This window comes from Coptis chinensis, chromosome 8 (assembly GCF_015680905.1).
Source record: "Coptis chinensis isolate HL-2020 chromosome 8, ASM1568090v1, whole genome shotgun sequence".
NCBI lineage: Eukaryota > Viridiplantae > Streptophyta > Magnoliopsida > Ranunculales > Ranunculaceae > Coptis > Coptis chinensis.
The window spans coordinates 23,739,053-23,752,067 of record NC_141463.1 but is presented as its reverse complement, the minus strand read 5'-3'; the positions used below and the strand labels follow the sequence as shown (position 1 = coordinate 23,752,067).

At 32.3% G+C, this 13,015-nt stretch overlaps 1 protein-coding gene and 1 long non-coding RNA gene across 2 annotated transcripts; one reads left to right on the top strand and one right to left on the bottom strand.

Annotated features, from left to right (window-relative positions):
* Nucleotides 1-296: 296 nt before the first annotated feature.
* Nucleotides 297-2,180, top strand: LOC147480671 (uncharacterized). Its single transcript, XR_015206412.1, has 3 exons — nt 297-523; nt 624-844; nt 1,602-2,180. It is a non-coding gene; the product is annotated as an uncharacterized LOC147480671 (long non-coding RNA).
* A 1,725-nt stretch (nt 2,181-3,905) lies between these two features.
* LOC147480670 (protein FAR-RED IMPAIRED RESPONSE 1-like) lies at nt 3,906-4,340 on the bottom strand. Its single transcript, XM_086578713.1, has 2 exons — nt 4,249-4,340; nt 3,906-4,161 (listed from the first exon to the last, which is right to left on the bottom strand). Exons 1-2 carry the CDS (start codon nt 4,338-4,340, stop codon nt 3,906-3,908), a joined length of 348 nt encoding a protein of 115 aa, XP_086434839.1.
* Between the last annotated feature and the right edge of the window lie 8,675 nt (nt 4,341-13,015).

Below are 13,015 nucleotides of genomic sequence, written 5' to 3'. Positions count from 1 at the left end.
AAATGACATGTCTCCACGTAGGATTATAAAACCTCCAAATTTGGCCACGTCAGCAGATTTTGGCCAGAATATTTGCCTAGGTCGCAACCTGAATTTTTTTTGATAGTACAATGTAGTTTAGTGCCTAGAAAATTATATAGTATCCAAAGTGCAAAAACATGTATAGTACGTTGTATACTATGCCAATTAAGTGATTTTGGATATCAAGATAACATATAGAGAGACAGATCTTAGAAGTACGTACTTAAGTTATTAATTAACGGACTAAACCAAAAAAAAAAAAACAACCCCACTGTACCGTAATCTCTCTCTCTTTTATTTCTGTCTCCAAAGTTTCTCTCCTGCTTTTCTCTCTCCCGTAACTATTCTTCTCTTTCACCAAATTAAAGAAACACAAAAATCTCTCTCTCTCTCTCTTGTTTTTGTTACAAGCTTACATGGAAAGGTTAATCTGTTTTAATATGAGAACAATTTTTTAGACTTTCATGTTTGAATTTAATTGAAAGCAGTGGTGAAAATAGAGGTAAGGGTAAGGTTGACTTCGATTTCATGTTTCTGAAACTTTTTTCTTGTAGAATTTTTTTGTTGTTAGTAATTTTATTTGGAGTTAATATATTTTGCAGCATACTGCGTCTATGTTGAGATCACCTTCCAATCGCAATTCTATTGATCTGAAATGACAGAGCGTCAAAATTTATTCGAGAAACACCCAGTTAGAGCCAAATGCATCATTGGATTAAAAACGCAGCAAACATTCCTCACCTGAAAGAAGCATGGTTGGTGGTTCCACAAGTACTGAAGGCTATGGAGCACTCCCAAAATTCTCTCCTGCCATTACTGAAGTGTACGTATTACTTGCTATGAGATTTTTTTTTTTTTGAAGCATTGGATATGATGCTCAAGTTGGTTATTGCTCCATTGAGCGTGAACTACCAATGCTTGTGAGAAAAATATTGTTCAATTGTTCTGGTGTATTTTTGTGCCAGTTGAGCAAATCATTAACAAACACAAAACTTTAAGTTGCATGAAATGAAGGTTCTCATCACTCAGACGTTCAAAATCATAGTGTAGGATGCTCAAGTTTGTTGTGGCTTAACTGAGTTTGAGGATTAAAATTCGGTGAAATAATTCCGAAGTCCGTATTCCATCTATTTTAGTAACCTAGTTGATGTTCCTAACGCGGCAGTACTATCCCTCAATATTTGACCAATTGATCAGTTTATTCTCACTCATATCCAGTTGTGATTCCATGTAATTGCTCATAGTTTTAGTTCCCGCTTCTATTAATTTGGCGTCCTGTTTTTTCTGTAATCTTACTCCTACTAATTAGCAAGTCTAACTAATTTTTAATTCTACCAAGGTGGATCTTTAGGTCAAATGGTAAAGCACTTTAGAGGTATCCAAAGATGATGGTGGTTCAAACCCACCAAGATCCTCTAATATTTTAACTGTTAATATTGTAAAAGGTAGGATCAACATAGTCTATAGGGCATATGCATAACTGTATGCATGACCTTTACACAATTAGGAAGCTGAACCTTTCGACAGAGGTCAGGAGGGCACCTAAGATACTGAATGTTACTGATTATTACCTTATACAGGCCAACTGAGACTAAACACAGACAGGGCATCTAGACGAAACCCAGGCAATGCTGGCTGGGGTGTGGTCTTCAGGAATCAACTGGGTGCAGTGGTGGGGAACCTAACACTAGTCGGTGAACTAGGAGTGGCTACAAGTTATGAAGCTGAGCGTACTGTAGTTGTGGGACAAGATCAAGCAAGCTGACACATGGCTTCCTATCACCTCATGTAGGGAAGTTAACTTTATTGCTCACATCTCTGAAAACAAGGGAGCATCCTTATGCAGGGGCATAAAAGAAGGGTATAATTACCAACCACTTCCCTTAACTAGAATAGAGAACCGAGACACTACCTATTCAAAATTTCAGAGATAGATTGTTATAGGAAGTTGATTCAAAGCCTCCGAAGAAACTCTCAATAACCTTTTTCATTTCCTATTTTCTATAACTCCAACATTCTTTTTTCTATAATACAAATTACCCTTTAGAAAGTAAACAATGCCATATGTAATAAACTTATTATGTTGATCCTACCTTTTAGAAATCAGGAGACAAGTGTATGGTTCTTATCAATGTTAGTTTTGTTTGTTTTGATATTCATTCGCTTCTATCCATTATATTATTATATTCTCGCACGCATTCAATGATTTACATTTATTTTTGTAGCAATCTGGGAAGTATGTCTTAGGTTCTTCCAACTTGAATGTTTCACATTCTGACAGTTTGAAGTAAGCTTTACTTGCTTTTCTATCTTTCTTACTTATTATCATTCTTCGTCTCTCCTTGCTGTCTAGAGTTGGAATACTCTTGTTTTTATAAAATCATGAACTATAAAAATTAAAGAGCAAAACAAAGCTACTGAACTCCCTACCAGTGTTGAATTCATCAATTGAAATAAATGTACGATACTAGTTACATTGATTTCTCAAAAAAAAAATTGCACTTGCTGCAATTATCCATTTCTAAAAAATAAAAGATAACAATATCTATTGCGACTAGTGCGGTTTTCTTGAAATATGCTACTAACATCTGGTTTCATTAAAGTTCCTCGTATGAAATCTCTACTACCGCGTACCACCAGCTACTATATCGTGAGTACTTCATGCATATCAATGCAAAGCTCCATCACCTAATATCAAGCAAAATTTCAACAACTAATATATACAACACTAAAAGGTTAAAAAACAATTCAAAAAATCAGTATTTACCGTACCCGAGCCAGAATAAGAACTATCGTCACTGTTAGAATTTGTATTAGTTTCATCCTTGTCATCACATGAATAAGTTTGCAAAGTTTTTTCACTGCAAGACTATTAACATTACAAAGAATATGTGAAATGCACATTTAGGATTAAAAATAAAGGAAAAATAAAGTGGCGTTTCTTACCCATTATTAAGCATTGGACAATTCCTTTTGTCATGAGACACTCCAACTTTATTACAGCCATTGCACCTCCTACCTTTATTCTGTTTCCCCTTCCTGAATGCTTTCCCTTTTCCCCTCTTAAGCCTTTTTCTGCACCCTTTTGCCCTTGCTTGACTCGGTTCCTTGTAATTGTTTTCCAAATTTAAACTTTTATTTTTAGAAAGACTACTTTTATTGCTGGTTGCTGCTACACTTGTCCCACAATCAACTAACTTTTTAATCTCTTCAAGTGTGCCATCTAAAGCATCAATATACACTTTAATTGCTTCTTTACTTCTAAGAGCTTTATCAACTACAACGGTAGACATTTGAATCAATTCATTCCTCTTTGTGAGGTATAGTTTATCATCTTATATCTCCATTCCACCATCATCAATGACTGTCTCTGATTTTGCAATTTTACACCATCTCTTTAAAATGTATTGGTTTGGCAATTTATCAAAATCATGCATCTTGTTCAAATATCCCAATACGTGTCTACAAATGACCCCCGAGCTTTCAAACATCTTGCAACTACATGAAACAAGATCCAAATCTTTTTTATAACAAATTTCCCGCACTCTATACTTTTCCACCATTTTTTTCCCCAAGATTTTCCTTTCAACTTTATAAATACAAAAACTGTCATTGTCACCAAGAAACTCAAATCTATAATTCAAGCTCTCCCATAACTCATCTTGAAATTTAAAAAATATCTCAAGTGTATAAATATCAGCCATGTGTACCAAAAAATTATGGGGCATTTTCAATTTAGGTTTCTCAATCATATATTTGTTATATGCCATTAATTTTTCATGGAGTTGGTGCATAAGTCCCCTACCAAACTGAATCATAAACTCTACTAAAGAAGTTTCCTTGAAAACATACCTCTTGTAGAATGGATGAGCGTTTTCCGCTCGCTAGCTACTTGATATACCAGCAGAGAAAATATGATTCACATATGCAGGCACCCATTTTGAACGAATATCATACAATGACTGTAACCATTTGTTTTCATGTAAATCACTCCTCTCAACAAGATCAGTCCATTTGGAGTCAAACTCGTCCTTTGTCTCACATATCCATATGCAACTTGAGAACTCACTATAGTACTTAATATACTTAATTGTATCTAATCTCTCTGAGAATTTTGTCAATATGTGCCAACTGCAGTACCTATGACACAATACCCAAATATTTAATATGCTAAAAGAAAGAAAAGGAAAAGAAAAGAAAAGAAAAGAAAAGAAAAAATTACAATACCTGTGATAAGTATTTGGAAGAGCTAGAGAAATGGCTTTTGTCATTGCTAGATCTTGATCTGTTATAATCATCTTCGACGCGTCACTCGGCATAGCTTCTAAAAATTGGTCGAATAACCAACCAAACATAACTACAGTCTCATCACATAAAAATGCACAAGCAAATAAAATAGTCTGGCCATGATTATTAACCCTAAATAATGGTGTGAAAATCAATCCATATCGATTGGTTTTATACATAGTATCAAAAATAACCACATCTCCAAAAAACTTGTATACTCACCTAGAGGTTGCATTTGTCCAAAAACAATGAGTAATCCTTTGTTCAACATCTTCCTCAATTTTAAAAGTGAAAGAAAGATTTTTTGCTTGTCCAGTTTTAAGTACTCGTAAAACATTTCTCCATCGTGGCCCTTCACCGCATTACGCTTGTTCCTTTTCTGGTTATATAAATCCCTCTGTATAAAACCAATGTTTCTATCCCACCTGACTGCACTCCAAGCAAGTTGAATTGTTGATGCTGTGGTATATTAACCATGGCAAGTTGTTGCGTTAAACATTTTTGGGTAGTCGAAAAGCCACGGTGAGATCTTAGAAAGTGTACTCTACTCGGCGTTGACAATGAGTGAGTATGCCCCTCAACAAATACACTAACTACAAATGCACCAGATTTTGTCTTCGTTACTACTACTTTTGCCTTACAATCTTCTTTTGTATTACCCCAACGCCTTTTTTTCCTAACATCCACTACTAGTGAACTTTTTCCTTGTTTATAACAAACATATTCCTTTCTTATTGATGCACCATCGTTATTTTGTTGAGACCAACTATGTACACTAAATCGAATGATTCAAACTCTTGACCTACTTTTGGCTTCACATCGTTTGATACTTAAGGAGCGTAAATCTCAATATTTTCAGCACCTAAGCTCCCACTCTTTGCATCGAGTTCCGAATTCTCCATTTCATTATAACCTGGCATAAAAATAAATTAAACTTATTACCAAAAAACACTATGCAATAATAATTAATTATTTCTTTTAGCATTACGCAATATTCTAGTTCTACTTCAATATGGTACTGTTAAAGAAACATGAGTAGCACCAAACATATACCTTCAAACAGCAGTGAAATTGTGCTTGTTCAACAAAGAAAATGTCAAAGAAAAAGTACTGGAAGGATATGAATGGTTTTTTTTTTTTTTTTTTTTTTATTATTATTATTATTATTATGGTTGGAAGAGAGAGAAATGTGAGAGAAAAGAGAAAAGAAAGAGATTTATGCCGTGAGAAAAGAGAGTGGACCGTGAAATGGGGAGGGAAAGAGAGAAAAGAGAGAGATTATAGTGGGTTTTTTTTTTTTTTTTTTTTAGGATTACTAAATCTCGTGGGATATATTGTAAGGTTTAGTCCATTAATTATTAACTTAAGTACTGTAAGGTTTAGTCCGTTAATTACTAACTTAAGTACGTACTTATATGAGCAGGTTCCGTTTATCATACTTTTTATACCATAGTTCATACTACACCCCCTTACAAGATGAGTTAAGTGTTAACAACTTGGGGATATGATCTACAAACTATAGATAACATCTTTGCAAAATTTCATTTCATTTAGAAATCTCTTGCCTAGTTAAAAATCATTGTCAACTTTGAATTTTTTTTAACGGCACAAATTCTTCGATTTTGCAATCATCTTTTGACATAGTTAAACATTACCAAATAAGTTGATATTTTAAAGAGGTGATCCTCATAGTTAGTTGAACACATTCGTAAAAAACTAGGTTATAATTCAGGTTATAAGTAAAGTTGTGGGGCATGGTATAAACTATGGTATAAAAAGTGTAGTAAACGGAATATGATAGAGGCACATTCTTATACGCACATTATAGCCACATTGTAAATTAATCCAAGCAAAATCATGGACTTAAAAGTTGAATTAAGGGATGATTTTTTGTAGATATGATCTCCCCACCATGGAGAACATGCTCACAAAAATTCAGCTCATTCAAAGAAGTCTAACATTAGAATATGCTCACAAAATTTTTAGACCATTAGATAAAAAGCTAAAAAATTAACATAAATAAACACTAATTTTTACATGGTTAGACATATCTAAATATTATGATTTTTTGTGAAAATGATCTTCATGGTGGGGGGATCATCTCCACAAAAAACTATGCCTTAATTCATTTGTATGTCGAAAATGTGGTTATAATGTGCATATAATGAATGTGCATCTATCCCCCCCCCTATATATATATCAGTCATTCTCTAAAAAATAGCTACTTAAGTTAACTTAAAATAAGTATGTAAGTAAAACTTAACTTAGAAAATGAATTCAACCCTAAATTTTTGTGGATATGATATACTCACTATAATATTTTCTCCACAAAATTTCAACTCATTTGAAAACCTCTAGCATTGGCAAAAAATGATCGCAAAAACTCAATATTTCTGGACCGTTAGATTTCTTTTCAATGATGACAACAATTTTTATCTATGTTAGAGGTTTCCAAATGAGCTGAAATTTTGTTAAGATGATTTTTACAGTGAGTGCTTCATAACCACAAAAAATTAGGTTTGAATTCATTTTCTAGATGAAGTTTTAGTTGCATACTTATTTTAAGTTAACTTAAGTAGCTACTTTTTAGAGAAAAAGTACAAAAAATTACGTTTGAATTCATTGTCTAGGTGAAGTTTTACTTACGTACTTACTTTTAAGTTAAAATAAGTATGTACTTCTAAGACCAGCCCCATATATATATATATATATATAGGGTCGGGTCTTAGAAGTACATACTTATTTTAACTTAAAAGTAAAGTATAGTAAATAAACTTTCATTTTAGATTAATGAATTCAAACGTATTTTAATGGATATAATATATTCACCATAAAGATCATCTCTACAAAATTTTAGCTCATTTCGAAACCTATAACCTAGATAAAATATGATTGCAAAACCTCGATATTTCTGAACCATTAGATTTCTTCTTAAAGATAACATCAATTTTTATCTAGGTTAGAGGTTTCCAAATGATCTAAAATTTTGTAGAGATGATCTTTATAGTGAATATATCATATCCACAAAATATTACATTTGAATTCATTGTCCAAGTGAAGTTTTACTTAAAATAAGTACGTACTTCTAAGATCATATATATATATATATATATATATATATATATATATATATATATATATATATATATATATATATATATATATATATATATAAAGCGAGTTCCGTTTACCATACTTTTTTATGCCATAGTTTATACCACACCTCCTTACAAGATTAATTAAGTGCTAATAATTTGTGGATATGATTTACTAACAATAGATAACATCTCCACAAAAATTCATCTCATTTGGAAATCTCTAACTTAGTTAAAAGTAGTTGTAAACTTTTTTTTTTTTAACAGTTCAGATTTTTTGATTTTGCAATCATTGTTTGACATAGTTAAATATTATCAAATGAGGTGAAATTTTATAAAGGTGATCTTCATGGTTAGTTGAACATATCCACAAAAAACTAGGTTATAATTCATGTTGTAGGTAATGTTGTGGGGTATGGTATAAACTATGGTATTAAAACAATGGTAAATGGAACCTACTCGTATATATATATCAATTTTTGAGGTACCCAATATGGATATATTGAGACATATCAGATGAATATTTTGACACAATTTAGATCCGATATATATCAGATTTTTCGATATATCCGATATAGATCATTGCCTTTGACCGTGTTCTTATTAATATTTATGATATTTTTTGATATATCGACATACAAAAAAATTGACCAGTTAACAAAAGAATATATATCCATCGATATATATCGGTTTTTTGGGGTCTAATATCGAAAAATTGGGCCTTGTTGTTAAGTAGGTATGGTATAGTACGGTATAGTGAAGTCAACCCTTATACAATTCATACTCTTGTAGTCTTGTAGTTTTTTTTTTGGTAACGAGTCTTTTAGTTGAAATGAAACAGTTTAGTTATTCCAGTTTAAGTTGGCTTATCCACGTCAATATATTTAAGAAGACAAAACTGATAAGGACAAAATTATGAAATAATGAACCCGAAAAACAACCCTCATTTAAAAAAAAAAAGAAAAATAGAAAGAAAAATAATAATAATGAGATTCTTGATATTGCTAGCAGTGCGTTGAGTCTCTGCCTACCCGATTTTGACCTTAATTCTCTGGCTGCGAATGCTATCGTCCCCTCAAAACCACAAAACGTTTTGGCAGAAGTGTTCTACGGTAAGATTGCTGCTGGTCTCGAGAGGGAGTTTGATTTATCTGCTCATCAAAAGGCAGTCATGGGATATTTGTAGTCAGAACACGCAAATGATTTTTTACTTGCTATTCTGATAGAAGGACTTGGACAACGTATGTCGCCGGTGGAGTATCGTTCTATTCTCCGATACCATCTCATGAGTCCTTTGTACTCTGATAGTGGTTTATGCCCTATTTGCAAAAAGAGTAGATTGGATGCTTTCGGGGACTATACAGCACATTGTCGATATTTTTCAGGTTTCAAATACCGACATGCATGATCATGTCAGAGACATTTTATGTGATGCATTTTGGAGGGCTAGGGTACAAGTGAAGAAAGAAGCTCCTGTTAACTTTCTCACTGATCTGAATGAGGGAAGATTGACTCTTCGGCCTGTGGATGTCTTGATTTACAGTTGGTCTAAGGGAAACCATGCATGTGTTGATGTAACTGGAGTCTCTCCGTTGGTAGGGTTGGGGAATGGTGACTTTGAAGTGGGAGAAACATCTAAGAGAGCAACAATAGCGAAGATGGAGAAGCACGAGGAAGCTTGCAGGGCTAACCAGCATTGTTTCATTTCGTTTAGTTTCGACACTTTCGGTTTCTTGAAACAATAGTTGGTTGAGCTTCTCAAGAGACTTCATAAAGTTATAGACAGTAACGTTATGATAGCTGGTTCTAACGAATTTGTTTTTAGAAGGATAGGATTTGCTATTCAGAAAGGACTGGCGGCGCAGCTTGTTGTACGCTTGTCCTAATTATTTATAAAATTTGTTATCATTACCAATAAAACTTCCACTTAAAAAAAAGAAAAAAAATCTCACAGACAATAGTTGACTCTTTTCCAAAAAAGACAATAGTACCCCCGGTATGTACAACTGTCGGTGCATGGTATGCACAGATGTCTGTGCATACCAAGCATAGAAGAGTAAAATTGGAAAAAGTGCAAACATAAAAAAGTTGAGTCTGTCTTTATTAATAATTAAAGGGTTGTGATATTCGCACCACCATTATTACACACTATACCCACTTTTATAACTAAACCCACCTGGCTAAAGATTTGCACTCACTTGATTAAGTAACCCATTTTTTTTTTCCCATTATTTCCTCTCATCTCTATCATGAACAAAGGGAATCCTTTCTCCCATTTATAATACATTAAATCTACATGAGTATGGCATAACTTATAATATACTAGATTTGGCTCGTGTCGTACGACACTAAAAAGCACCAGCAGAAAGCCCGACGAAAAAGCCCAACTGCCCACCCAAAAAGTCCAGCCGCATTTGTTGACTTCAAACAATGACCCAGTACTCATGTTGCACTTATTATATTGTCCACGCCCCATAAGTCCTAAGATCCGCCACGTTATAAGCATTATAAGTAGAACCAAAGGTTAGGGTTGGTTTATGGGGTCCCACACCACCCTAATTTGTTATATAGATATAGATATCCATAATGCATCCCAAAAATAAAACAATTCATAAGCTATAACCTTGGTAAGATGTAAACTCCCTAAAACCAACAACATAAATTAAAAAACCCAAGAACCTGGCCATCTATCTCTAGTACAGGCTCTTCTATGATAAGCATATGAGTTTCATTTAATTATTCATCTAGATCGACCAAGGACGTCAAGTAGATAAAAGAATGATAGTTCAATTACAAGATCCCAATTGTCAATAACAAAAAAATAAGAATAATACATTCTCAACTTTTTAATTTTATTTATTTATCTTTTTGTGCATAGAGAGGAAAAAATCTACTTGTTAAAGTAGGTGCAATCACTAACAAATAAGGACTTTTTTGTCAAACAAAAAAGTTAATATTAAAAGGGTACAGTATGTAATAAGGGGGTGCCAAAATCATCACCTTAATTAAAATGTGAAATCTGGTTTTTGTAGTAGTTATAAGCCAAAAAACTAGCTTTCGACCCCGTCTTATGAACGGGTGTCGTTATATTAAATTATTTTAAAAAATATTGGCACCTATGCATAGCTATGAGATATGAAAATTATATTAATCACTCATTTAAATTTCTTGCACCACTCTCTATAAAAAGGAAGCACCAAATCTTGATAAAACTCATCAATTTCTTTTTGTTGTTAGGTTTAATAATTGAAGTTTGATTGAAGTTTTGTGAGAATGCCCAATATGGCGAAGATAATATTGAAGCTACTTAAATGGCAAAATATTCGCAATCAAAATAAAAGAATTATGATAAACACTACTTAAAATGCAAAACTATATTTGTCAAGATATTTATTCCCCTTACATATAATACAAACATGTTTTAGGGTTATTAGTTTAATGCATTTGCATCAAGCATCTGATTTTCCATTAATTATTCTTTGAGGTTAGTTTAATGTAGTACGTTGCATCCAGCTTCCAATTTCTCATTAATTATTATTTGAGGTTAGTTCAATGCAATTGCATCAAGTTTCTGATTTCCCGTTAATTATTATTTAAGGTTAGTTTAGTGCAATTGCATCCACTTTATGATTAATTATTCATTAAAGTTAAATCAGTACAGTTGCATCCAATTTTCAATGTTTCGTTAATTAGTCTTTGAGATTAGTTCATTGCATTTGCATCTAGGTTCCAATCTCTCGTTAATTACTCTTTGATGTTAGTTCAATACATTTGCATCCAGTTTTTGATTTCCCGTTAATTATTTTTTTAGGTTAGTTCGATAGTTTACAATTTCTAGTTATTTATGCTTTGAGGTCAGTGCGATGCAGTTACACATCCGGCTTCCGATTTCCTGTTAACTATTCTTTGAGGTTATTTCAATGCATTTGCATCCAATTTCTGATTTTCCGTTATTTAATATTTGATTTTAGTTTAATGCAGTTGCATCCAGTTTCTGATTTTCCGTTAATTATTCTTTGAGGTTAGTTCAATACAGTTGCATCCAATTTCCGATTTTATGTTAATTGTTATTTGAGGTTAGTTCAATGTATTTGCATCAAGTTTCCGATTTTCCGTTAATTATATTTTTTGAAGTTAGTTCAATACAGTTAAAACAAATTTATAATTTCTCGTTAATTATTCATTTATGTTAGTTAAGTGTAGTTTCATCCAATTTTCAATGTTTAGTTAATTAGTCTTTGAGATTAGTTTATTGCATTTGCATCTAGTTTTTTGATTTCATGTTAATAACTCTTTAAGGTCAGTTCAATACATCTACATCTAGTTTCTGATTATTAATGTTTTGAGGTTAGTTCGATGCAATTAAATCCAGTTTTTGATTTTCCGTTAACTATTCTTTGAGGTTACTTAAATGCATTTGCATTTAGTTTACGATTTCCTACCAATTATTCTATGAGGTTAGTTCAATGCAGTTGCATCCAGTTTTCAGCTTTCCATTAATTATTATTTGAGGTTTGTTTGATGTATTTACATATCGTTTCCAATTTCCCGTTAAATATTTGTTAAGGATTTGCATCCAATTTCAAAATTCTCGTTAGTTATTCTCTGACATTAGTTTAATATAATTGCATCCAGTTTCTGATTTCTAGTTAATTACTTTTTGAGTTTAGTTTATTGCATTTGCATAAAGTTTAATTTCCGATTTTCCGTTAATTACTCTTTGAGCTCAGTTATGTATTTGAATCCAGTTTTCGATTTCCTTTTAATTATCTAATGTGGTGTGTAATACTAACTTCTACCGATCCATCTGTAGTGTCCTTACAAACATGACATAACAATAAATTATGCTTGATTTAATATATAGGATCCTTTATCAAATGAAAGATTATCCAGTTCCTGATTTCCCGTTAGTTATTCTTTAAATTATACCTGACTCACTATGTGGGATCTTCAAAGATTATCTACAAACGGGTGTTGTTATATTAATTATTTTAAAAAATATTTGCAAGTATGCAGAACTATTATATATTAATATTATATTGATCACTCATCCCAAATTCCTTATAACGTGAAAACCTCACCCTCTATTAAAAAAAGAAAAGAACTCACCATTGATAAAATCCTTCAACTTTATTTTGTTGTTTAATAATATAAGTTTGATTGAAGTTTTGTGAGATTGCCTAATATGGCAAAGTTCATATATATTGAAGCTACTTAAATAATAAGGAGTTCTCAATCATACGGAAAGAGATAAGATAAACACTATTTTAAATGCAAAACTATACTTATCGAGACATTCCCACAACATATAACCCAACTATGTTTTGAGGTTAATTCAATGCATTTGCATCCAATTTCTGATTTTCCGTTATTTATATTTTAAGGTTAGTTCAATGCAGTTACATCCAATTTTCGATTCCCGTTATTTATTTTTTGAGGTTAGTTCAATACAGTTGCATCCAGTTTTTTATTTCTCGTTAATTATTCTTTGCGGTTAGTTCAATATATTTGCATCAAATTTCCAAGTTCCTGTTAATTGTTATTTGAGGTCACTTCAATGCATTTGCATCCAGTTTCTGATTTTCCGTTAATTATTCTATGAGATTAGTTTA

What these genes read in the sequence shown, in the direction of transcription:
- LOC147480670 (XM_086578713.1), bottom strand. Translation starts at nt 4,340, where the DNA reads ATGCCGAGTGACGCGTCGAAGATGATTATAACAGATCAAGATCTAGCA. An exon ending in CTTCCAAATACTTATCACAG is followed by an intron (nt 4,162 to 4,248) that starts GTATTGTAATTT and finishes ATTGTGTCATAG; the next exon opens with GTACTGCAGTTGGCACATAT.